The sequence below is a fragment of the Liolophura sinensis genome, chromosome 9 (assembly GCF_032854445.1).
Source record: "Liolophura sinensis isolate JHLJ2023 chromosome 9, CUHK_Ljap_v2, whole genome shotgun sequence".
Taxonomy (NCBI): Eukaryota; Metazoa; Mollusca; class Polyplacophora; order Chitonida; family Chitonidae; genus Liolophura; species Liolophura sinensis.
The window spans coordinates 27,674,447-27,699,998 of NC_088303.1; the positions used below are offsets into that span (position 1 = coordinate 27,674,447).

A 25,552-nucleotide genomic window follows, 5' to 3' on the forward strand; every position below is an offset into this window, starting at 1 on the left:
CAGGCATTTTGAATTTTATTGATACGCTTAAACCATCTTTTTCTGTAAATCGGCCGATGATCTTTGAATGAAATTTCACTTGCAAGTTTTAGGTGGATTGCCGTCCTATGTTGTTCAAAAACTGTGTTTGGTATGCAAGTTGTGCTGTAACTGACCAATGAAATTAGCTTAAAAGTAGGTCAAGTCTAAGAACTGCTCAAAATGATGAAATAAACACACTGCCTAGTACTGCTCGACGTCCGTCTTACAAATCTGTAAGAATTATTTTTCAACTCGGTATAGTTTGCAGGTTATGACCAAAAACAAAAATATAGCTTCTAAAGCAGTGATGCCGGGGTTCAAGCCAGTATTGCATGCCTATGCGGTGTCACTTCCGGTTACCCTAATGGAATGCATGTATAGATACATAGCCATCTTAATCAGAAAGCCTACTTTCTTCGTAGTCATTAATGCATTTTTACACTCGATATCATATGTATGTTGATGTGCCAAACGGAGTAAATCGACCTTTGCGCAATATTTGAAGGCGTGCATGTCCCCGCTTTTTTTAAACACAGCTCAACAGAGAACATGTATAGCGCGTTGCACTCAGTGATTTTCATCTTTACAGCTGTAACAGTTTTCTATGAAAATATTGTGGAAATTCCACTTTTTCGCAATTTGAAGTAAAAAGCACTGTAACTCACAGGAAAGAAACAAGTCCAGATTCATGATCAGGACGTCAAACTACGTCGGGTAGCACACAATATTCGCACATTCATCCTAGACATAAATGCATTTAAAAGGCATTATATAACATGGGGATGCCAAATATAGTAAATCGGCCTTTGGATAATTTTCCAAGCACTGCAACGCCCGCAACTGCAACGATTTTCCGCACACATACAGTAGACATATGACCATTTGAACTCGGCCATATTCGCAGGGTCACGTGACCTCCAAATATGGGCGGGGGTGGGGGGGATTGCACTTTTTCAGACTGGCTATTAGTGACAACATTGTTCATCAGAGAAAAGTAAAAAGACCAGATTAGTGATCAGAACTCTCTACATTACTGTCTACTATATATATATATATATCTCACAAAGTCCAAGAGGCAGTCGCAATTTTCACTTCAAAATTGCTTACACATTTTCTGTACACTTATATCTTTCCTATGAGAGCGTAAGTTATTTGTCGAAAATAAATACATAACCAGATACAATGCTTTGAAACTTTCAATGCGACCTTACACCGTTTATCACCGAGGCCGTTTGAGAGGTCATACCCATTCCCTCGAACAGACCGGTGAGCTTGATGCCGCTGCGCTATGCCTAATCAGAAACAGCGGTCCCTTCTCAGAAATAACGCAAAAAGAAATAACGCAAAAAGCAACAGCAAGTTTATACTTTCACGTATGAATCAAAGACCTGCCATGCACAGACTGACTGCTTTACTAATAGCTGGACCGGGGCGCATGTACATATCTGTCAATCACCGGGAGCCTGGTTAGCGTGTAGTAAAGACAAGGTTAGGGCAAAACAAAGCTGACTTTCAGAAATACATGCACAACACTGGGTTGCAATGGCACTGGGTGAGCCAATCGCAACTGCAGTGCAAACCAGATAATTAAGACGACATGTACATGATACATATTCTTCGTAGTCATCCATACACTGTATTACAATACATAGCATGTATATGTCAATGCCAAATGTGGTAAATCTGCCTTTGGACGTTATTCAAAAGCCTTCATATCCTGTGTTTCTTTAACACAGATCAACAATTTTCAGCATACATACAGTAAATGTATAACCCTTTAAATACAGCGATTTTCAGGTTTAGAGTTGTAACAGCTTTCTGTCACATGATCTGCAAAAATGGGGGAAATTGCGCTTTTTCGCGTTTTGGTCACAATTTGCGACAAAAATATACATCGCAGGAAAAAAGTATTTATTTATTTGATTGGTGTTTTACGCCGTACTCAAGAAGCCTTGGGGAAACCCACGACCATCCACACTTGCTGACAACCCTTCCCACGTACGGCCGGAGAGGAAGCCAGCATGAGCTGTAAGACGTTTCCCACATAAGACCGAATTCGCGATTAGGATGTCAAACTATGCCGGGTGGAATAATTACAATATTTCTACATTCATCCTAGTCACGAACAGAGTGTATATGCATTATATAACATGCTCATGTAAATGTGCCAAAATATAGTAAATCGGGCATTTGCCAATTTTGAAGCCATGTATATCCTGTATTTAGTATAGCAACTCAGATTTTCTGCATTCATACAGTACACATATAGTCCCTTCCACTCAGCAATTTTGAACTTTACAGCTGTGTTAGTTTTATGTCAGGTGACCTACAAATAAGGATGAAAATTGCAAATTTTCGATTTTTGATGGCAATTTGAGACATAAGTTCATTTTGCACGGATAAACTAAGACCACGTTCATGATCAGGACGTCAAGTTACGTGCAAATCACTTGTTCGGAAAGTTTTCTGTCTAATATAGATAAGGTTTATTCTTTTCAGAAGAGCATAGAACTAATAGACTTGAACAGTCTGTGGTGAAGAAAGTGCCAAGTCTTAGAGAATAGATGCTAAAAGCTGTGTGTACAGACCGCTTGAAAGCCGTATAACTGCATGCAGTTCTAGTCTTATTTTGTTCCTCGACACCAAAGCCAACGACCCAAGTATGACAAGCCAAGCCTGTACTTTGTGCATGCGAGCTAAATATAAAACATCCACTGTGATTTGTATTTGAACTGTGTTTTGTCACTTGATAGCCTGCATTGGATACAATTACCAAGCATGTATTCTCACACTAGAAAGACAAAACAGTTGAAGGTAGAAGATGTATTTCACTTATTGACGATTTACACGTTATTCCTCAGATTATCACAAACTAAGTTAAGAAGTCTCATTCTTCCCCTGCAGCTGCCTGTTTCAGCTGCTCAGACAGCTGGCCGTCGTACAGCTCTCTCATGTGGAGCAGAAGAGGCTCTAGATTCTTTTCATATTTGGCCGAGATGGCGAATATGGGTAAACTGACATGGGCCTTTAAGTCCTGAAGGTTTTTCGCAGCTCGCTGGACGTCCACTTTGTTGGCGACAATGGCATGCGGTCGCGTGGAGAGGCCGGGTTCATACTGTTCCAGCTCATGCTGCAGATCCTCCAGTTGGGTCCAGCACTTCTCTACAGACAAGTCAATGACGTAGATAAGGCAGAGGCAGCGTTGGATGTGCCGCAGAAAGGAGAAGCCTAGCCCGCGATTCTGGTGAGCCCCTGTGATCAAGCCAGGAATGTCGGCAACTGCAACATAACACAGGTCAGCAACCATTCAGAAGCAAAATAAACCATAAATGTAAAAACTCTTATCAAGAATGAACAACTGTAGATCAGCAATGATTAACCACAGATGAACAATAAACAACCACAAATCAGCAATGAACCACCTCAGCTCAGCAATGAAAGACAACAGATTAGTAATGAACCTCTATCGATGATCTATGAACAAACTTGAATCAACAATGATCAACCATTAGTCTTGGATCAACATATGAAAAGTATGCAATTAAGGAATCCAAAACTTTCCTACCCATCTGCCATATTACAAGTAGTCAAAGAGAACTTGTATACAAGCACTTTCACACATCCGGAATGATCTACAGAAGGATTTGAAGCCATGACAAAGCAGTGTTCACTACCATGCCCCACATAAATTTGGCCGGCATTATTCTGATTAAAACACCTTTGAGTGTAGCATCTATGTGCGTTACATGCATGTAAAACTTCAGGTCAATACATACAATGCTGTACTTTTTGAGATATCTTCCCCTTACATTTTGTTTCACATTTCTGACTAACTATGATCTTAATACAGGCAGTACTTTTTAAGATACCTCCCCTAACATTTTGTTTAACATTGCTTTCCCTGTTACTGGAGGCCAATGCACAGGGTACAAAATAAGCTACAAAAGACATTCTAGATGCATTACTTCTGCAACAAATGTTTCCTACGGCAACAAATGTTTCCTACTGCAACGAATGTTTCCTACCAATCTGAGCAGTCAGAACAATACATGTAGCTATGTCCAAGTCCAAAGGTGTACAACAACTGCCATAATTTTGTCCAAATCAGAATAAACGGATCGAAACTCAGTTGATCTTGTAATGGGGAAGCCATATACCAAGTTTCAATTCACTACTATAAGCAGTATTGCAAAAATGTCTGAAAATTACTTGATGACAAACTAACGGCCAAGCTGGGGAACTGATCACCTGACAGACAGGGGACTAATAATTACTGCTTAGAAGAGCTCACCCTGGGTGACAGATTGAACTATATACCAAACTAAGCTCTACTTTACAAAGTTAATATGTCAAAGCCAAGTCTTCATGGTAACTCACCTGCGATTTGTTCATAGTCATCATAGAGCACCATGCCAACATGAGGATTGAGGGTGGTGAACGGATAGGGTGCTACCTTGGGGTGTGCACGGGAGATGGCTCGCAGCAGCGACGATTTGCCGGCATTCGGGAAACCAATCTGAAAAGAAACACATCACAATTATGTGTACTGGCAATTACTCTATGAGTGACAACTGGGTCTATGGGCAAAAGATGACATTCATGCCCCCTTCACGTCAACTTCAAAGCGCACATTCAAACTTCACAACACAACTTCAAAAAAAGAGTTCCCCATATCACAACATACAACGTTTCTATTAAAAATGGACTAACATTTATCAGATTTCTTCAAACTGGAGTTTAAAAATTTACATCATATTTACCATTACTTGTTAACAATGACAGTCAGACTATGTACAAGTCTCATTGGAAGCTTACTGTCAAATATGCCCCCCAATCATTAAGTGCGGGGAATATTTCACTTATTCAAAGGCGGCCAGCATTATGGTGAGAGGAAACCAGGCAAAGCATGGGGACTTTACAAATATTACTTATACAGAGACACACCAAGGTAAACGACGACAGCAAACTATGTCAAACTGTAGCAGACAATGAGTGTGACCAAAAATCCAAGTGACATTCATCCCAACTTTAATGTGTACCGTGTCAATCCTCTTACCAGTCCAACATGGGCTATAGTTTTCAGCTCCAGCCCCAACACTGCCTGCTCCCCTTGACCTCCTGTTTCTGCCACATTCGGTGCCCTCTCCTCGTTGGACAGGTAAAAGTTATTCCCCTTTCCACCAGCTCCACCTCTAGCAGCAATGAAATAGTCCCCTGCTTTGTCTAATGAAGCCAGTACTTTTCGACCTTCATCCTTTATTCTGGTACCCAATGGAACCTGATGTAAGAAGAAAAGAAGTCCTGAAGGGAAGACAAAATCTGAATCCAAAATCTTAAACCCATAGAAATAACATTTTACTAGCTGTCAATGGCTAAGTGTTTTTGACATGCACTGAGTGGAATCAACAGCTTGTGTTGAATTAATTAGTGTATGCAAAAGAATATAAAGTGTCTAAGGTTTGATTTTCGGAGGTGGTAATAAAGAGCTGCTTGTATTGTAAACAGCATTTTTAAAACTGATGAATAATAAAACTACAAAAATTCTCACTTGTGAAGAAGGTCTGCAACCCAGGCTATGATCATATCCATGATGAAAGATACCTTTTTTTTTTTTAGTACTAGGCCTAAATTGTTGTCCTTAACAGTTACTCATTTTGTCAGGATACTGGGAGTTCCACTGATATTAGAATGTTGTTTTAAGGGCTGTGTGCAAGGTTTAAAGATATTCTAATAATAAAACATAAAGAATAATGATTCCCTTTCAGTTTCTACTTCAATTTAATTTAAAACAGCATTATTCTCAGCAACTCCACCATTTGCTCTTAGCAGTCGCCCTTGCAGGTTGTTTTAAGAAGACAGTCACCCTTTCTTGTACCCACACTATTAAAACAAGACACCCTGTCCAGTTACAGAATACCGAAATTGGATGGTGATGTAAGTATGCCGTAAACATTAAAATAGGTCATCATTTTCAGTGAATCCCATTTTTGGCAGCTCGGTGACTTTCGGGAAGAACTCCTCCACTAGAAATGAATAATGTAAAATAAAGACACTATGTTCTGGTTTAACATTTTTTCGTACACAATTTTGTATGCATGTAATGTGAATGTAAATCTGCATAGTGACTTCCCAAAATCATGTGTTCTAAGTGAAGAACACATCTTGATTACTCAGCGACATCTTTCACTCTGACGGTGGACGACCAGGGTTCAATCCAAAGTAAGTGAGTGAGTGAGTGAGTGCTGGGGGCTTCATGTGGTACTTAAAGATTTTTCAGTCATATGACAATGAAGGAATCCTTGGAGTGCATGTTATGTGCCTCCTTGTTGCAGGATGCTTTTCCACCTCACTTTTATCTAGTGCTGCTTCACTGAGAGGCCTTACCGAAGGCGAGTAAGCCGCACCGCCTGAGCTATTATACTGATACATGTCAACCAGTCGTCGTACTGTCCCCTTCATGCTGAACGCCATGCGAGGAAGTTACAACTTCCTCTTTTAAGGTCTTAGGTGTGACTCGATCCAGGATTGACCCTGGATCTACCGCTCCTGCAGCGGATGCTGTAACAAATGTGCTATCAGGGACCGGTCAATCCACAGTGTAGTCAGGTTAAAACACCAAGCCAACATATCCACTCACTTCAACATAGAAGTGCTCAGCATTCTTCCCATGGCAGTGCTTGTTCTGTCCATTAGCACCATGAGGCGCAGCAATCACAGAAGGGATACCTGATAAATCACGTTTGTTTGTAGCAGCTGGGATAAGAGAAAAAAAAACAAAAAAAAAACATGTTAGGTCTGTAAATATAGGAGTACAAAAAAAAAAAAACATGTTAGGTCTGTAAATATAGGAGTACTGACAAAGAGACAACATTGTAGTATGAACCACTTAATCATGAGAGCGATGTTTAAAATTCAAAGCATTTATAACAAACAACAGTACCGGCAATATCAAATGTTTGGACCAACTTTTCAGAAAGAGCTCGCCACTATAAAATGTTACAAAATGTACATCAAGTTCTACTCATGATAAAACTACATGGGGGTTGGTGTTAACAAGAATACACTACATCTGTGATGGGGGCCTCCATGAATCAGTTGGTTCGCTCTGACCAAGGAGTCTCTCACCAATGTGACCGCTGTGAGTTCAAGTCCAGCTTATGCTGGCTTCCTTTCCAGCCGTACGTGGGAGGGTCTGTCAACAACCTGCAGATGGTCATGGGTTTCCCCCAGGCTCTGCCCGGTTTTCATCCACCATTATGCTGGCCGCCATAGTATAAGTGAAATATTCTTGAGCACAGCGTAAAACACCATTCAAATAAATAAATAAACACACACATCTGTGAAATTGCTTGCATCATCAAACCCACATGACCAATGTGTTCACGGCTGGTACACGTGAATAATTTCAGATATGAAGTAATCAGTTTAACCTGGTTTAATAACTGTAGACCACCTATACATGTCTACACATAATCTTGCCAACAATGAGATGAGATGAAAATGCCATCTAGCATTGGATGTGGATTAATGGTTTGACTGGCAGAAGAGAAAGCTGACAAGGGAGGTAACTCGCATGAACATTAAGGGGGTGATGATGATTACAACGAATCAGAATCTTCAGTTAATCAAGCTAGCCATGTCCGACATCATCTACAGATAAGCCATAATAAGCCTTCATAGCCCTGAACTTTCCTTCATAAATATGCATGATTGATGGTCCAATCATATTCCACCTTTGTTACTGACCTTAACAGGAGTTCAAAACAACACGGGCTGCGGCTGTAGTGATAAGTATGCCGTGTATAGATTACGTTTATTTCACACCAGACATAAAAGTGCTAGCGTGAAAAATAACTCCCTGCACATCAACATTTTAAGGGTTATCCAGGGAATGATCATTTTAGGCAAAACAGGCTAGACAGAAATTAGTGGCGAAGCCATAAAATAGGATACATCCATCAGCTATTCGGCCTCTTTAGTGGGCTATCACCGGTATTGCCTAATAGCACATTGACTTTCCGCAGCCTGTTCATTTCAGTAAAAGCACATAGATCACCATTCATAGCACTGCTTTTTGCTATTGTATAATGTTGTGTCAAAGAATAACTCAGATTCAAACACATATCCATTTGCATTGAAACAAGGGAGAAAAAAACCTGTAAGGGAAGATCAATGATTGGCTGAAAATGCCATGGCGGACGTGTGCAGGCCGCAAAGACGACATTTAGCGGTACAGTAAAGCAAGGGTGATAAGAAGCCTATACTGCTTATTCATACAGGAATGGATTGTTCAGGAAAAAATTAGCGTTCAGAAACAAATTAGTAGTCAGAAACAAATTAGTGGTTCTAAAAATACATTTTGAGAATCCTCCTCTGTGTAAAATTATTATAAAATTATTTTTTATGCCTTTTTCATAACCACTAAACAGTATCATTCTGCATTCCTCATCTGAGATAACAGCCCATTAGACACTCTGGCCAGCATGAACCTGTGTACCTGCATGGTAAATAGGCCTATTATATTAGTCAGCATAATTTATTATACCTCTGAAGACAACATGTCCGCCATATCCCCCATCGCCTCCATCTGGACCTGCAAACTCCTTCTTAGGTAAGCTGAGGAAAGATAGGCACCCATCACCGCCACTGCCACCAATCACACGCACTCGCCGAAAGTCAACAAAATGTCGGTCCTGTAAAAAAAAAAAAAGGAAAGAAAAAAAAAAGAGAATCGCAAAAGGGTTCTCAAAAAAAAGACAAACTGCTCATATATTTATGAAAACTCCATGCACAAAGCTGTTATTATTAAATCAAATCCGCTGCCCTTAAACATTTCGCAATGCCAAGGTGATTTAACACGAGATCAAATCCGCTGCCCTTGAACATTTCGCGAAGCCAGGTGATTTAACGCGAGATCAAATCCGCTGCCCTTGAACATTTCGCGAAGCCAGGTGATTTAACGCGAGATCAAATCCGCTGCACTTGAACATTTCGCGAAGCCAGGGTGATTTAACGCGAGATCAAATCCGCTGCCCTTGAACATTTCGCGAAGCCAGGTGATTTAACGCGAGATCAAATCCGCTGCCCTTGAACATTTCGCAATGCCATGGTGTGTTAGATCAACATCCTGAAGCCAAGGTGTATATGAAAAAATACAGGTATAAGATGAAATTTTATATAAGATATGAAATGAATATGTTGTCAAAAAAGTCGGAATGTTGAAAAATTTTAAATGGAAAACATCAAAAATTAACATTCCTTAGACCTAACAGCTTTATTTTTTCAATCAAGGACACATCCTCAAATACCTAGATCCAGCCATGCATAATGAATTTCTGAATGTCTTGCTTTATATTTTCATTGAACATTATAATGTTTACTTGATACATCTATCTGTGTACTTATTACACCATTCGAACGTTACAGGTGGACCTTCCCATGTACAGATGGACAGATTATATTTTACTTATTTATTCGATTGGTGGCAGCGGCATTACGGTGGAGGAATCCCGGTAGAGCCCAGGGGAAACCCACGACTAGACACAGGTTGCTGACAGACCTTCCCACATACAGCCAGAGAAGAAACCAGCATGAGCTGGACTTGAAGTCAAAGCCACCGCATTGGTGGATTACATCTATTAGTTTCAGTGATCTATAATAGGGAATCAAACAAGAGGATTTCCACAGCGTATATATACACAAGTTTTCAATCCACACATTAACGGCTATGTATACATTTTGAAAAAATTAAGAATCACCTGATAACAAAAACAAAAAACTTTATAAAAGAAATACATTAACTGTGTAGTGATAAAATTTTCGAGACCAGTCTTATTTTATTCTTAAATGAGAAAAATAAAATCTAGCATTTTATGGTTGTAGGTTTCCACCTATATTATTTTCCAAAATTTCCATTGACTAGACAATGACAGACTCCAACAGATTCCCATAGAAACCTTGAACCCAGCAAAATCTGTACCTTAACTGTTTCTTTCCTACGCTTGGTACCCTTTACTGGATGGGCTGTACTGCTGCTGGCATTACGGCACTTTACTAACACCTCATACAGTGAGCAAGTGTTGGATAAAACTCGAAACCTGCACCATGTCAGCATCGTAACACGGGGTGTCTGGATGAAACCTACCAAAGAATAAACATTCACTAATCATCAACAAATTTTTGGGCAGTTGTAAAGACTAGGATAATATTTACGTGTAACTTTCTATGCCACTCCTTATTCTTTTTCTTCCCGGAATGAGGCTGGCTAAATATGGAAGAGGCCCTTTTCAGATGCAGACCACAGGACAAAAGCATGTGTCACACCCACACGCGCATTCAACCCTTACCATGTTCATCAGTCTTACAAACGTCTAAAAATCACGTTCTAGCACATCAATTCGAGTGGTGTAGTGGTAGAAACTGCCAACATACCCAACATACTGTCTGATGGAAGTTCGAATACAGAACGTTTCACAACAAACTATGGAAATCCTTTCAAAAATGTATGAACCACGAATAATGCGACACAGAAATCTCATATCACAGTGAAACGTGACAGAGTGAGTGCTTTTGGTTTAACATTGTACTTAGCAATTTTTCAGTCATATGACGACGAAGGAGCCTTTAGAGTGCATGTAATGTGCCTCCTTGTTGCAGGACAGTTTTCTATTATCTAGTGCTGCTTCACTGAGAGGACTTACCGAAGGAGAGTAAGCCGCCCCACCCGGGCCATTATACTGATCAACCAGTCATTGCACTATCAACTTCATGCTGAACGTCAAGCGAGGAAGTTAGAACTTCCTCTTTTGGGGTCTAAGGTGTGACCCAACCCAGGATTCACCTGGATCTACCACTGATGCTCTACCAACTGTGCTTTCGGGGCCGGTCACATGACAAAAACTAAAATGATAAACATCTTATTTACGCTGTTTTTCTTTGCATGCAAATTGAACATCTCATTAAGTTTTAACCAATGAAAAATCAGTAGAATCATGTGACCGTGGGGGAAAAAAATGATGACAGAATGCACATGGAAATCAACATGTAAATATTACCCTAGTCTTTACAACTACCAATTTTTTTATGGCGAGTACAGGAAAGGTATAGAACTGGGTGTTGTTTCCTTTTAACATGAGTTTAACGTGATTCGCATCTCAGATGTTCGTTGTGAAAAGCAGTTTCTTTAATGACGTGAGTCTTGTCACATCCTCTTGTCTACCACGTGGGGCAAATCCAATTCTTCAACTGCCAACAACTAAGTGAACTGCACGAGCAGTTTCTATTCAAGGCGCTCATTTAATTCTTGTTAAGTAGCTTTTCACCATGTTGACTGAAAATGGTTTCAAACTCCTCAAATCCTGCTCCAGTTTTCTTGGTAAAGGTCTTATCTTTTAATGAGGAGCGGGTTCAACCTCAGCCTAAACAAGATAGAATTACCTAGCAAGCCATGCATATGACGCTTACAAATTTCACCTTACCCTTGAATACCAGCCCGTTCTTTTCCTTCGCCTTTGCTAAACAACACACGCAAAACGGCTTAGCACATGGCGATTCTCCTGCATTCGGTTGTATCCATTTAAATCAGAAAGCAAATCAATTTTTTTGCTTAAATGCGCTTTTTGTGTAAAAAATTATTTACGAAAAATATTTAGGAATTTTTTCTTTTGTGTATTAATTATTTTCAAAGTATGATTTATACCAGCTGTAGTCAGGGTTATTTTCAGTGCGGATCACCGGGCTGTCATCGTATGATTGGAAAATGGCGTCGAAAGATGAACAGGAGATCGTCCAAAATTCCATGACCGAAGATGATCCCAATGGAAACAGTTCTTTAGTTATAGAACAAAAAGCACCGAGATGGGGCCCACAGCACGCTGGGGCGAAAGAATTGGCCAGTTTATACACCGGAGGTAAATAAAGTAGAAAAGTAATTTGTCAGTCTGTGTAATGTCAGAGTGACTTCGACTTAGCATCTCTGCATCCTCGAATTGACCAGTTGCGTAAGAGCTCAGCGGCTTTCTTAATGGTTTTGGCTATCACCTGGAAACTTACCCTGTGTAAAACGTACAGGATTCAGCTTTAGACTAAAATTTAGCATAGTACTATAGCACAACTGTCATTTTAGTACCGACATGAAAAAATAGTTTCTTAGACACTCTAGGGGGCTATTTTTATGTAGAAACATTACATAGCCCTTAGTAGGGGACCATGTTACTCCGTGTACATTGCTAATGCTACTGATCCGCGTAGCCAAGCATCTCAGATGTGATTTTTTAATATCGAGTTAGGCATTGATCACAGCCGAGGCGTCTTCCCGGTTAAAATATTGGTATTTAAAAACAACTTAGCGTGGAGAAACTCTGTGCAACAAAAATCCTTGCAAAATGAACCAATACATGCATTAACCTGGCAAAACTGTAATAAAATATGTTCACCAGGACATTCTCTGTTCCTCTGCCAATTTTTTCCACATTGTGTAGCCTAACCTTTATGACCAGTAAATCCAAGATAATTCACAGCTGTTACTTACGCTCTCATACCATGTCAACATCATGACCCAATAAATCGTTTTGTTCCTCCCCACACATGCGTGGTTGACCTTTCACAACGTCACTACGTTTTGATCAGCTGGCCGTCAGTTTTGACAGACAGAAAGCTGTGTGACTGTAGAGAAACAAATTTACAGTTGACTGAAGGCTATGGAACAGAATGACCAACTCCACAGTTTGTGTGAATTGTCATATTAAGCTTGCAGTGAAAAAGGGGTCATCTTTATCATCCATTCCATTCAGTTTCTCGGATGGATCAACCGCTGCATGTGCACCTTGCACAAATGTTGCACAGCAACCTCTTGTAGCTCACGTGTGAGTAGATAGGGAGGGTAGGGGGAAAAGGAAATCTATTGAAAGGCATAGAATATTACTCTGAAGAGCTCAGGGTTCAAATAGCTGACATTTTACGCTGCACATCCTTAGTGTACCATTACTCGCAAGACATCATAAAAAAATCATAATGACTTTCACCCCCATTGGATATTTACTAAATTACAGCAAAGAAAGGTTCTCTACTATTTTGAAGATTTGCAGATGTTCTTCACTGAAATTGTGGAATGTGATCAGTCATGTTTATGCCATGTACACAACTTTTGCTACCTTCCATGGTGTCACTCTTCTGTTGTTGTAGGAAAACGGCTTCAGGAGATAATCTGCCTTGTGATAAGTATCTGCCTAATGCTGTTCAACTTCACACATCTCTGTCTGCATTTTCAACTGGAAAATTGGATTGTTGTTTTGGGGGCAGCTTGTAAGTTCTATATATCCATTACAGTTTGTTCATACTCTTGATCAGGTACCATAAATAGGTGAAATAGTTTTGAGTACAGCATAAAACATCCATCAAAGATCATAAATTACCAAATTCAAGGCTTCAGTACTTTACGTATGTATTGAGTGGTGGATTTGCATTCATGCATCTCCTACAGGAGAGCTCTTTGGTAGCCTTTCTACAAAATCTAAGTTCTAGTAGGATATCCTTCTACCGTCCTGACAAATTTAAAACATTTTTCTCGGATCAAATAGAAATAGAATCTGGCAAATTGAGTAGCTTAGTCATGGACAAAATGTTGAGTCAAATATACCCTAAATGATTTAAAATGTCTAATAAATGTCAGTAAATTTTTTTTTTTTTGGTGCTGAATCTTACAATTTTGAAGTAGAATATCATCCCATGTTCCAAGCAAACTTCAGTAGACCTTTCTGAAATCAACAGAACTCATAGTATCAGAAAAAAAATTAGTCATGCCGAAATTTATGGTCATTGGTAAGTGACACAGCATGCACTGTGATGACTGAAAGAAATAAATTTATCCAGATTGTACATTACTCATGTGTGATTTTTCTCTGTTATGGTATAGTGTTGGGGATATTGTCTGCTGACTTTCTGAGCGGACTGGTCCACTGGGGAGCAGATACGTGGGGTTCTGTGGAGCTACCTGTACTAGGCAAAGTAAGCTAGTAAAACATTTTTACCATTGCTCTTTAAATGAACACACAACTCTAAATACTTGTCCTAATGTTACTGGAATAGTAACTGTCACTGTAGTCCCAAGACATAGGGACATATGTCATATGCATGCAGTGATCAAACAAAACTTCATTTGTGGTTTAATCGTTAATCTTGTACCTGTACTCAAAAATGAATAATTTCTTTTGCTTTTAGAATTTCATTCGTCCATTCCGGGAACATCATATAGACCCAACAGCAATTACCCGCCATGACTTTGTGGAGACAAATGGAGATAATTTTGCTGTCACAATTCCATCATTATTAAGCATGGCTTACAGATTTTTGACTTCTAGCCCAGAGCAAATACAAGATAACTACTGTTGGGAGTCTTACGTTTTTCTTTTGGCTATGTTTGTCAGCATGACAAACCAGGTATGTACAGAGTGTATAGGTGATCTCTCTTTTTCCCCTTCTACTTATAGATGAGGCATGATGTGGAAATACGTGTATAGCACTGTGGTTACTTGGTAGAAATTTATCAGTTGGTGTTAAAAGTATCAGACTTCATCTTGTTGTTTTCTAACAGACTAAAAAAAACATGAAAAAAATGTTACTCTTGTTATTTTTTTAGTTTTTTTTTTCCATCTGTAATCATATTTTTCCCTTGATTTTTCTTTTCAGTTTCATAAATGGTCTCACACTTACTTTGGGCTGCCTAGGTATATCACCATATTTCAGGACCTGCACATTATCCTTCCTCGTCGGCACCATCGGATTCACCATGTGGCCCCCCATGAGACTTACTTCTGTATTACAACAGGCTGGCTCAATTACCCACTGGAGAAACTTCGCTTCTGGACCTTGTTAGAGAGTGTTATAGAGTATGTCTCAGGCTACAAACCCCGAGCTGATGATTTCAAGTGGGCACAGAAGTCTGATTAATGCTTTTGCTTAGTAACAAAAAATATATATCGATATTGATTTTAAAATTCTGAATTACAGCCAGTTTTTCCAATGCCTGATACTGTGGATAAATCAGTCCATTTTTTTCAAATTGAATGGCTTTTGCCATTTGTATCAAATCACAGAATTTGTTCTCTTGTACCAAAAACTGTTGCTGTGTTGATCAGCCTGTGACAAGATCTTAGAAGAGAGGTTTTATACATTATTATTTGAGCATGTCAATAACATATTGTATGTTTAAGTCCGTTGATTATGATCAACAAAGAGTTTTGATGTTGAAAAATGCTAATTGTGGAATTAATTTATCCTGTTCATACATGGACAAATGATGTCACACCAATGGCTAATCTCAGGTATATTATTAAATGTGTGGAAAAGAGTGTTTTAATTTATTGACATCTTGCATCACAAAGTCAACCCACAAATGCAGCATATTTAATTTTCTACTAGCTTTGATTTGGTTTAAGTGGTTATCCTCATGATGATATACTGTACTAAGTACATTGTACTAAAGCTATATTCTGTAATACATATTGTGCATTGAACAAATTGTGTACATATTAGGGGTATCTTAATTCTTACGAAGTTTGGGCTTTTTCTGTTTTTAAATACTTAATAATCATGTGCTACCGCAGGTGATATATATGTATCATCAGAAATTTACTTGTCATTTTTTGGTGGGCGTGAGAACTTCTTAAAATGTTAAAACAACCTTTCTGTAAGGTAATATTTTCATTAGAATGTGTCAGATTTTACAACATGTTTTAAAATGAAAAATTTTGAGGGTTTGAAATTTTACTATAGTTGAGATTTATTTATTTGATTGGTGTTTTACGCCATACTCAAGAATATTTCATTCATTCAATGGCGGCCAGCATTATGGTGGGAGGTAACCGGGCCGGGCCCGGGGGAAACATACGACCATTCGCAGGTTGCTGACAGACCTTCCCACATACGGCTGGAGAGGCAGCCAGTATGAGCTGGACTTGGAACTCACAGCGGCCACATTGGTGAGAGGCTCCTGGGTCATTATGGTGCACTAGCGCGCTAACCAACCGAGCCACGGAGGCCCCTCATTGAGATTTAAATCAGGAGTTTGTTTTCACTTATAGTGTGCATTGTGCTGTGGTATACTTTAGTTTCTTTCATTGATGCTTGCTTTATTAACGATTCATTGTTTGTTATAGTTCATCATTTGCTCATATTTTAGATCTGTATATACACACTAAATATCTGATGTTCATGGATAGCCTTAAAAAACCTTATCCCTAGGATTACGAAGCCATCTTAGACATAATCTTAACTTCAAAACAGTTTACAGTTTTAAAATTATGACTTACCATGGGAATTTTTATTTTAATACCTGTCTTAGACTAAGTTGTCTTAGACTTTCATGACAAAATTGAGAATTAGTGCTTAAGTTCGACAGATAAGTTCAGGAATTATACCACATGTTAAGAGTAAGTCTGACAGCTGACAGCTTCATGGTTCTGGGGCCAGGAGAAGTTGTTGTGTGAAGGATATAACCACATTTCAGACCTTCATGTGAAGTCTGTATACATGTATTCTAACAGGTGATGTGGTTATTTACACTGGTGGATAAACCTGTTTGTACTTTGTTGTTCTACTCTGTTTATTGTTATGACTTTGAACACTGAATTAAATCAGTGTAATTCAGTGTTAAAATTGTCATGTCAGTTTGTTCGATTACAGTTGTTGCCACGATATGACTGAAATATTGCCGTTGTGGCATTAAACCAATATCATGTATTGATTCCATTACAGCTGTTAGTATATTCTTCTGTATATTACTTTTTGTCGCGTATTTTAATATGTCCGCGCCCTCGGCCTGATTCTTTAAAGCTGTTCAAGTTCATCGTAACTACCATGGCAGCAGGTATCCTTAATATAGTTTGACATGGTAATGTGTGGAAACAGCTGCAATTTTATTAGCTGATGTCTTAGATTTTTACCCCTGTTCCTATTGTCAAGATAGAATAATACTCCAATTGAACATCATGCATGGTGTGGATATAACCATCTGTGGTCAACCATTGTAACCCAGCTGTTCAAGTTTTTGCTTTGAAAAATGGCATTTCTAAATGCAGTTCTTGAATTGATGGAATTACGTTGACTGAGTCATAAGATATCAAATTCCAGTTGAAATACTGAGCTAGCCTCTCGCCAGTGCGGTAACTGAGAGTTCAAGTCCAGTTTATGCTGGCTTCCTCTCCAGTCGTACATGGAAAGGTCTTGCAGCAACCTATGGATGGTCATGGGTGTTCACCCAAGTTCTGTAAGGTTTCCTCTCCCCCCCCCCCCCATATTGCTGGCCACCCTTGTGTAATACTCCCTTATATTCCTGGGTATGGCTTTAAACACCAATCAAATAACTAAATAGACATCAAAGAAATCTGAATGATTGCAAAAGTGTTTTGAACATGTTACATTGTTGTAAATGTGTGTGGACTAGTTACTGATAATCATAATCTGCTCACAGTTTGTAAGTAGTTGTTTATGAATTGCGTAGAAAATTTAAGTGTGGGCTTTCCATAAAAAAAAGCAAACTAATTGTTAAAAATAGTCAGGTGATATCCAAGATGTTAAGGTATCAGGTTTATGTTGACAAGAAAGTCTACATCAGTATATATATAAATATATACATATATAGAAGATTAGGATTTTTTAAAAAAAGGCGTTGTTTTCGTCCACTTTGCTTTGTGCCTTTGTAACCCCAGCCATTTGGACTTAGTAGAGTCAGGCGTCCAGACACGAATAGTGTTGAAAAGCAGACCAATTTAGGTTGATACATATATGTATGTTATTGCTTCAAGCCTGCCTTGATGCTGCCAGATCCCTGTCATGCACATTGTTCCTGTCATCCGAGAAACCGTTAAGTGAACTGCGAATTAAATTCATGCTGGCCAAGGTAGTCTCTGATCGAAAAATATGGTTGAAAAAGGGGATGCCTCCTTTGTTGTTTCCAGCATATTGTTCCCCATTTTGTTCAGTTGATATATTTATCTCTGTAATTCACTGTAGGTTGATCTTCTTATTTTGTTTAGTGTTTTACATGTATTGCATATTTCTGTTGATGTCTGATGATTTTCTTCGATTGCTCAACCGTGTAATACGCATAGAGTTTAAATGTAGTTTACAGTACATGCATGCAGCTCTGTGACAGTATTCTTGTAGGCTACAGTTAGACATTTCGTCTTCGAAACTGATTATATTTTATGTCTTTTTGAGTTGCTGAACAAATTTTCGTTTAGTTTAAAAAACAGTTGTATTGTTGCTTAACTAGAAAAGATGAAAAAGAGCAAGATCGAGCTGAGGAGTTTGAAAGTTTTTCTTATGGCCCAGGTTTGCAGAAAATTTGGCGCAAGTTCTTTTTAAGGAGCCAAAAACTAATTCCAACAACTACAAAAGACAGAGAGCAATTCTGACAGGCCACAATGTGAATTACTATTTTTGAGCCTAAGAAATTTTGAGCACCTCTGAACTGTTATCTAAAGAAAACTTTGAAAAAATTTCTACTTCAGTATCAAAAGTAAGCGCTTTGACGAGAGTGCAACAAGTCAGTGAACAGTGTGGAATAGGCTAAAGAGACTTATTTTGGGAGGTAGGAAATTAACGAAGCTGATATCAAAGTTATCAGAAATGAATATATATTTATTGTTCCGGGGCCTATAGAGGTAATCTAACAGATTATAAGGCTACAAAAATAGTTGAACAATTTTTCTTTCTCCCTCACAGCTGCTTATGCAGAAATCCTTTGCAAGACTTGGTTGATGAAGAGCGATTGATGGATGAAACCTTAATCTTAAAGTGTACAGCACGAATGAAAAAGAGACACACTTTAAGTGACAAGGGCCTTAGGAAAGGAAGTCCTATAGGTTTGCTCATATGTGTTGTTACGTTTTTACTTATTTAGTGTCTGCTTGTTCATTAGTCTTTTTAACACTAACCTTCTATTGGCTGTGTATTTTTTTTAAACCCGGCAAGTTTATAGAGGATCTATAATGTTTACTTGATATTTTTGTAGAGAAAAGGAAAAAAAAAAAAAAGTGATGCCCAAGTATTTTTGTGAATGTTCGTGACATTTGCTCTGAGCTATGCTATATATACCTCTGCTTGGTGAATTTTTAATTGAGGTTTGCGAAATGTATACCTACATGTATATTGAAAGGAATCCAAATGAAAGTTGAATTATGACCGTTTAGGTTGTCGAGGTGTAACTTGTAATAACCCGTGCCGGTCCATTCTTGATACTAGGTGTTAAAGGCCGATGTAAGTCCAATAAGGTTACCCAGGATTACAGTCCATGTCATGCGGGACACTATAACTCAGCAGTTCCCTTAGGTCACAAGCGAGCACAACCGATGAGGGATTTGCACTTTTAGGTTAGCTGTGGGGCGGATTTTCAGAATTGTGCAAATAATCGTAGTGTCCAAATCAGGGTATAATCCAGTATACAGATTTATGTGTTGCCCCCCCCCCCCCCCCCCCAAAAAAAAAAACATCCCTACACAGGTTGCCATGTGCATTGGCAAGAGCTTGTCTATAAAATGTGATGTTAGCTGATTCAAATCTGAAGTTGTGTTGTTCTTCTATCAGTTGGATTTATTTATTTATTTATTTGATTGGTGTCTTACGCTGTGCTCAAGAATATTTCACTTATTCGACGGAGGCCAGCATTATTGTGGGAAGAAACTCACGGCCATCTGCAGGTTGCTGAAAGACCTTCCCACGTACGGCCGGAGAGGAAGTCAACAGGAGCTGGACTTGAACTAACAGCGACAGCATTGGTGAGAGACTCCTGGATCATTACGCTAGGCTTGCGCGCTAACCAACTGAGCCACGGAGGCCCCTATAGCAACTGGACTTGTGTTAAGCCGGGCTCCCACGAAGGAATTTGTCGTATCGAAAGTAGGATGGAAATAAATTCTGTGAGACGCATTATCAAATAGCGCATATTCTACATTTTTGGTTATGGTTGAATTCAACTGGTCGACTTAACAGTTGCACGGTGTGAACGTGGCCTTAGTTTGTTCAGCTTTGCTAGGTCGGGCCGTGGGCTTCGAACAACAATACATAACCTAGCGTATATGCGATTATATGGCACTGACCTCTGTATATTATATATAGGGCGTGAAAAGCAACTATCGATTGAAATTTTAAAACTCATGACGCCGGATGTTCATATCAAATATATTCCAACAGATCTAGTTCAGGTTTTGTATTGCATACATAAAGCTCATCTTGGTGAAACAGTTGTCCTGCATTATAAAGTAAATTCGAGTTTTGCTGATTACCAAATTTTCAAGTGTCGAATAATAAGGAAGCACGACAAACAATCGAGGTAGTAGTGTTGGACATTTTGTATGGCATGTGACATGAGAATACTGCACAGATAATAAGTGTACTTAAACAGCCGCCTCCCTCAACTCTCCTTCCGAATCTTCATGGTCGTCAAATAACTGGAAGTCTTCAACATCTGTGTGAGCGTGTATTCCGGGATCTATACCTTGTTCCCGACACAGTCGTTCCAATTCTCTGACGTTGGATTTGGAAAGGCGAAGGTATCCACAATTAAGCATGGCCAGAGGGTCAAAAGTGACCTCTTTATACTGAGATTTGTACGCGCCTAAAATGTCTGAGAGCATTTCCAGTCCGGACACCCTCCTCTTGGCGTTATGATGATGTAAAGTTCCCGAGGAACCCGTCTTACTAACGCTGCTTCTCCGGGCTAAATCGACAGATTGTCTGCAACACAAAGTAAAAAATTACCATCATTGCGTGCAGTCATACTTATAGGGTGCAATCGCTTTAGCATCCAAAATGACCAAGAAATGACAATAGGAAGATCACACTTTCTGACGATTTATTGCAGCTCGTCATTTCCTCGAAGTAGGGGTGCTTGGTGTTGGGAATGTCTTTAAATACATTTGTGGAATTTGGTTCAGAATAATTTGGTTATGACCGGGCGACGAAATCGCCAGTTACATGATCAACTGAAATGTCGGCCACTTGTATGGTTATTAAATTGCTCCATCTGTCACAGCTTAACAGTTAGTGCATGTGCAAATATCACAACAGAATGTCTTAACTTCGCTGTAGGAAATCCAGAGGAAGATAGTTTCACAAACATTTTGCAGTTATCAGCTGAATATTGTTACTTCGTCAAGTTTGTTAGTGCATCATTGTTTCCTCTAAATCCCTCGGTCCGTACATTTGTTCTTTGGTGTTATTTAGACATTCTAAAATAGAAGTGTGTCTTTACATTTACATTACAATAAATCTCGTGTATAGTTTTGTTCTTTTTTAACTTGACTGAAGGCCAGAATAATACATACCTTCTTTGGTGCAGCAAAGATTGCAATTCCTTCATCAGGGCTGGATCCTCGTGAAGCTTCTGTAGGTGAGGAAGGGCTGCGTGGCGCTGCGAGTTGCTGGCTCGACTGATCGGAGCTGCGCCGTGTTGCTGAAAGAAAAAAGATGCAGAATCAAGTCCATTAATCATATATATACATGACAATGATGTCTGACGCAGAAACAGTAACTATTGGAATACTAGTACTAAATGGCCCGAGGCCTCAGGCACTCATGTATATATACATATGTTTTCAGAAAGGGTACCATATCATGACAGTGGAAATGTGCTTTATTTTCTATACGCATATATCACTGTAAAATTAAAGCAGCGATGACAGTTTGATAATCGGCAAATGGTCATATGTATTCGGTAAAATCAGGTCTCTTATCTACTTAGCTCAGTGGGTTTTTTTCTGCAATTTATTTATATATATGTATGTATATACCTTGCGTTCAATGGCCATTTCCTTGATTTTAGCCGACAGCTCTGCTGGATCGAACACGTAGTCGTCTACTTTTTCGACCAGGTGTATGAACAGATCCAGAATTCTCTGCTGTTCCTCCATTTCTTCCCTGGAGAACATCTGGCCGCTGATCGACTCTCTCCTAATGGAGCCACGATGGCTCGGGATCACCCCATGTTTGATCAGGTCCGCTGGGGTCAACGATCGCCGATGGCTTTGTTCTGCTGGCTGGTGCTCTTCCCCTTTCCGCTCGCCCGTGTCTTTCACACTGGCTTGTCTTGGAGGCTGATCCTGAACCGTGGTCACCTTCCCTTTGCCTTTGAAGGTCGTTTTTTTGACCGGACTCTCTGGTCGCGCTGATGGACCGGGCTTGTCTTCCTTTATGTCACTTTGTCCAGATTTAGAGGCAGGCCTCTCGCTTTGTATTCTTTTTGGAGGCAAGGCGTGAGGAGTTGGGGTCGTGATGTTACTGACCCTACCCGACGCTTCCTCTTCCGGTTTAATAAACGCTTGAGCCCTGATCTGTCGGATACTGCTAGCGGCCGACAGGTTTGATCGACTTCCAGCCCTAAAGCCGCCAAAAATGATTAATCATTCTTTCAGACAGACGGGCCTATTTGCATTCCATTTGTTGGAATGGCCCACGAGAAAACATATGCTCTAAAACAACAACATCGAGAAGAACCACACTTCATGCATGGATGAAGGTGAGTCTGGAACATATATAGAGAGGAAAGTATAGGTCATACAAATGTCCACATTGGAAATAAAATACCGACACAAGTGCATGACAAGGTTATTAGACCAAGTCTGAGACTGTACAGTACCAGACAGTGTATACAGTGAAAGCTATGAGAATAACAAATCTTGATACTAAATTAAATTATACCTTTATTCCGGAATGAAGAGCTCAAAATTCCACGAACCGGTCAAGTCTGCGGTATTTGACAGTTTCCAGGAACGAGTGGCATTAATTTACGAGAGCTGTTTCTTTCAGGCCAATATTCTTTGCTCAGAAAATTAATGTTCCAATTTAACACGCCTCTGGTGATGGGTAAGGTGGAGTAAGTTTTATACGTTTTCACACCTATATACACTCTGGATAAAGAAGGTTGTCCTGGTTGCAGTGCGGACATTTGGATTAGTGGACGAGTTGTAGCTGAAGTTACAATAGCGTGCATGAAAAATTTCTATGGAAGCTTTTATGGCCTGTATAACAGTATGGCCTGTGTATCGTTGATAAAAATCCCTCTAGGATACATGTCAGTATATGTTCGCACCACAAACGTAAAGTCATATGAAAAGGTCATTTGTAAAGCCTTACAATTCAACGTGTCTTTTGCAGACATTTTTTTACCTTTATGACTTTCGTGAAGAAATGTAATCAAAGCGTGACAGCGATACTTCTATCTTTGAATTCGACTTATCGGTGGAATACGAGTTCGAAATGTGAATTGGATGTCATGCTTAAATTACGGTCTTCCCTGCAAGGTTGAATTCAAAACTGCTTCTCTCTTACATGTTTCCAGCTTTATTTACTATTTATATATTATAAATAATTACTTTGAGAACTGGTGTTGAAAGTTGGTTTGGAAATAGGTCTAGCGATTTTCGACTTGGATCTCCCCTTCATGGTCTATGCTATTCCTGCAGTCCAGTGTGGACCCCGAATATATATCTTGTTGGTAAACAATTATTATTGAACGGTAAAAAAGAGCATACCCCACAATTACGACACTGTTTATTGACACTGAAATGCATTCTCAGAAACTGAGAGGTTAAAGCAAGGAAACATGACTGGTTGACACGGTGTCACTATAATGTGATTGGGTGGGTGTCATGCCTGGTGTCATCAGCATGATAGTTCAGTGGCGGCAGCACTTTGGCAGCATGGACTGGCCCTGCCACAAGTAGACACAATATGTACACGTACCTAATGACTCAGCGTCGTCACGTGTATGACTGAAAAATTGTTCAGTACGACATTCAACCCCGAGCATTCCTACATGCATTCCCAGGAAACCCCAGGTGTGGAGAGTCGCCATTTTTGTATCACAACATGTTTTAAATAAAACGTGTGTTTTTCTCGAGCTGCTTAAAGTTGCTCGTGAACAAGCCACATGTTTGCGGTCGAGTGCCTTCCTCGGTAATATTATTCCCTCCAAAAGTCAAAACTATGGAAGCCGGATAAGACCATTATAGTACCATCGTTCTATCATTCCATCGCCCCATGGTGGAGCGAAGCCAGCCTTGTACCATTGCTTCGTGTCGTCGTGCTATCGCTTTGTGCTATCTTGCCATCGCTGGTACGGTGGCGCGATGATGGCCTTATTCAACGTCCATGCACAGTCTTTCTCCAGTCCTTGCTCTGACATCAGATAGCAACGAGACAAGAACCCGGCTTTCACCAAGATTGTCTTGCGATAAACAATCCATGACGTAATTAACTTTTGGCTTTACTGTTTTATAACAATGTAAGGTTATCCGACAACTACATTTACTTACATTCTTTTGGCGACGGCATTCTCCAATAATAAATTGCTGTTACTTTTTTGTTCCTGGAGTTGACTGTGTTTCTTCTTAAGTTGGGCGCATTCACGGCTAGAAACACACCAGATAGCGAGAGAGATAAATACACCAATGGGCTCAGTTGTTCAAAAGTGTACCGGTATTAGGCCCAATAGTAACGTTAGCCCAGACCAAAGTTCCATTTACTTTGTATCATAGGATGAGACTGGTATTAAGATTTAAGCCTGGCTTAACTGTAATACACTTCTGAAGCTTTCCTTTGTGTCTTGAACACATGTACGTAATTGAACAGGCCCAATACAAAACCATGCAACTGTAATAGGCTTTTTAAGCCTCGTCTCCTAATTTCTGCATGCTCTAAAATCGTTACATATCTCGGCAATGTTTATTTTATTACTTAGTTGTTTGAGGTTTTCGTGCTTGAATTCAAATTTACTTATTTATTTATTTATTTATTTACTTATTCATTTGATTGGTATTTCACGTCGTACTCAAAGATATTTTACTCATACTGCAGCGGCCAGCAATATGGTAGGAGGAAACCGGGGAAACCCACGATCATCCGCAGGTTGCTAATAGACCTTCTCACGTACAGCCGGAGAGCAAGTCTGCATGAGCTGAACTCACACCGACTACATTGGAGAGGGGCGCCTGGGTCATTGGGTCGTGCTGTCACGCCAACCACCTCGGCCCAATTCAACTGTACAAGTTGAAAACCACCAAGTTAAGACTAATGAAGCCTAGATGACTCAAGTCTAAGTGTATGTACACGTATGCAGACCTGTACATGCACATGGATGAAAAAGCAATGCTTACTTTATAGCTTTCAGTGAGGTGCCCATACTCCTGTCCAACACGCTTTTCTCTCGCATATACATGCGACCTTGCACCGCACCCGCTCTCTTCTGTCTGTCATCGTCAGTGCCATGTACTTTTGACATGTTCATTTTGACGGACACGTGTTCACAAGGAAATTCCTTGTCTACTTCATACACGAAAAATCACATACATCATGCAGTATCGTCAGAGCACAACAGATTCGACGCGGACAGAAACTGGAGGCTATATTGTGACGTTGACAATTGGTGACGTCATCCTGGTTTCAGATTAGCAATTCATTGGCGTGACCAAACGCGCACATCACAAGTGACGTAGCGTCAAACTGTGACGCTACGTCACAGTGACGCTATGAACTG

The 25,552-nt window shown here is 39.7% G+C and overlaps 3 protein-coding genes across 3 annotated transcripts; 1 reads left to right on the forward strand and 2 right to left on the reverse strand.

Moving 5' to 3' along the window:
- Positions 1 to 1,940: 1,940 nt before the first annotated feature.
- On the reverse strand, positions 1,941 to 11,572 carry LOC135475356 (mitochondrial ribosome-associated GTPase 2-like). The gene is made up of 7 exons (XM_064755215.1): positions 11,499 to 11,572; positions 10,001 to 10,161; positions 8,567 to 8,714; positions 6,659 to 6,774; positions 5,078 to 5,299; positions 4,399 to 4,537; positions 1,941 to 3,300 (listed from the first exon to the last, which is right to left on the reverse strand). The coding sequence occupies exons 2-7, from the start codon at positions 10,133 to 10,135 to the stop codon at positions 2,909 to 2,911; spliced, it is 1,152 nt and encodes a 383-aa protein (XP_064611285.1). The 5' UTR covers positions 10,136 to 10,161; positions 11,499 to 11,572; the 3' UTR covers positions 1,941 to 2,908.
- A 207-nt stretch (positions 11,573 to 11,779) lies between these two features.
- Positions 11,780 to 19,485, forward strand: LOC135474700 (plasmanylethanolamine desaturase 1-like). The gene is made up of 5 exons (XM_064754260.1): positions 11,780 to 11,930; positions 13,204 to 13,323; positions 13,934 to 14,025; positions 14,239 to 14,457; positions 14,707 to 19,485. The coding sequence occupies exons 1-5, from the start codon at positions 11,780 to 11,782 to the stop codon at positions 14,965 to 14,967; spliced, it is 843 nt and encodes a 280-aa protein (XP_064610330.1). The 3' UTR covers positions 14,968 to 19,485.
- A 787-nt stretch (positions 19,486 to 20,272) lies between these two features.
- On the reverse strand, positions 20,273 to 25,259 carry LOC135475973 (uncharacterized). Its single transcript, XM_064755950.1, has 5 exons — positions 25,173 to 25,259; positions 24,333 to 24,428; positions 21,810 to 22,395; positions 21,345 to 21,472; positions 20,273 to 20,754 (listed from the first exon to the last, which is right to left on the reverse strand). Exons 1-5 carry the CDS (start codon positions 25,232 to 25,234, stop codon positions 20,415 to 20,417), a joined length of 1,212 nt encoding a protein of 403 aa, XP_064612020.1. The 5' UTR covers positions 25,235 to 25,259; the 3' UTR covers positions 20,273 to 20,414.
- Positions 25,260 to 25,552: the final 293 nt, after the last annotated feature.

Excerpts from the sequence above, each read along its gene's own strand:
- LOC135475356 (XM_064755215.1), bottom strand. The coding sequence starts at position 10,135 with ATGCTGACATGGTGCAGGTTTCGAGTTTTATCCAACACTTGCTCACTG. Across the intron at positions 5,300-6,658 it reads CTGAGCACTTCTATGTTGAA|GTTCCATTGGGTACCAGAAT; the intron begins GTGAGTGGATAT and ends TTCTTACATCAG. Across the intron at positions 3,301-4,398 it reads TGACTATGAACAAATCGCAG|TTGCCGACATTCCTGGCTTG; the intron begins GTGAGTTACCAT and ends GTTATGTTGCAG.
- LOC135474700 (XM_064754260.1), top strand. The coding sequence starts at position 11,780 with ATGGCGTCGAAAGATGAACAGGAGATCGTCCAAAATTCCATGACCGAA. Across the intron at positions 11,931-13,203 it reads GGCCAGTTTATACACCGGAG|GAAAACGGCTTCAGGAGATA; the intron begins GTAAATAAAGTA and ends CTGTTGTTGTAG. Across the intron at positions 13,324-13,933 it reads TGTTGTTTTGGGGGCAGCTT|TGTTGGGGATATTGTCTGCT; the intron begins GTAAGTTCTATA and ends GTTATGGTATAG.
- LOC135475973 (XM_064755950.1), bottom strand. The coding sequence starts at position 25,234 with ATGTATATGCGAGAGAAAAGCGTGTTGGACAGGAGTATGGGCACCTCA. Across the intron at positions 24,429-25,172 it reads ACCTCACTGAAAGCTATAAA|CCGTGAATGCGCCCAACTTA; the intron begins GTAAGCATTGCT and ends GTGTGTTTCTAG. Across the intron at positions 21,473-21,809 it reads AAATGGCCATTGAACGCAAG|CAACACGGCGCAGCTCCGAT; the intron begins GTATATACATAC and ends TTTTTCTTTCAG.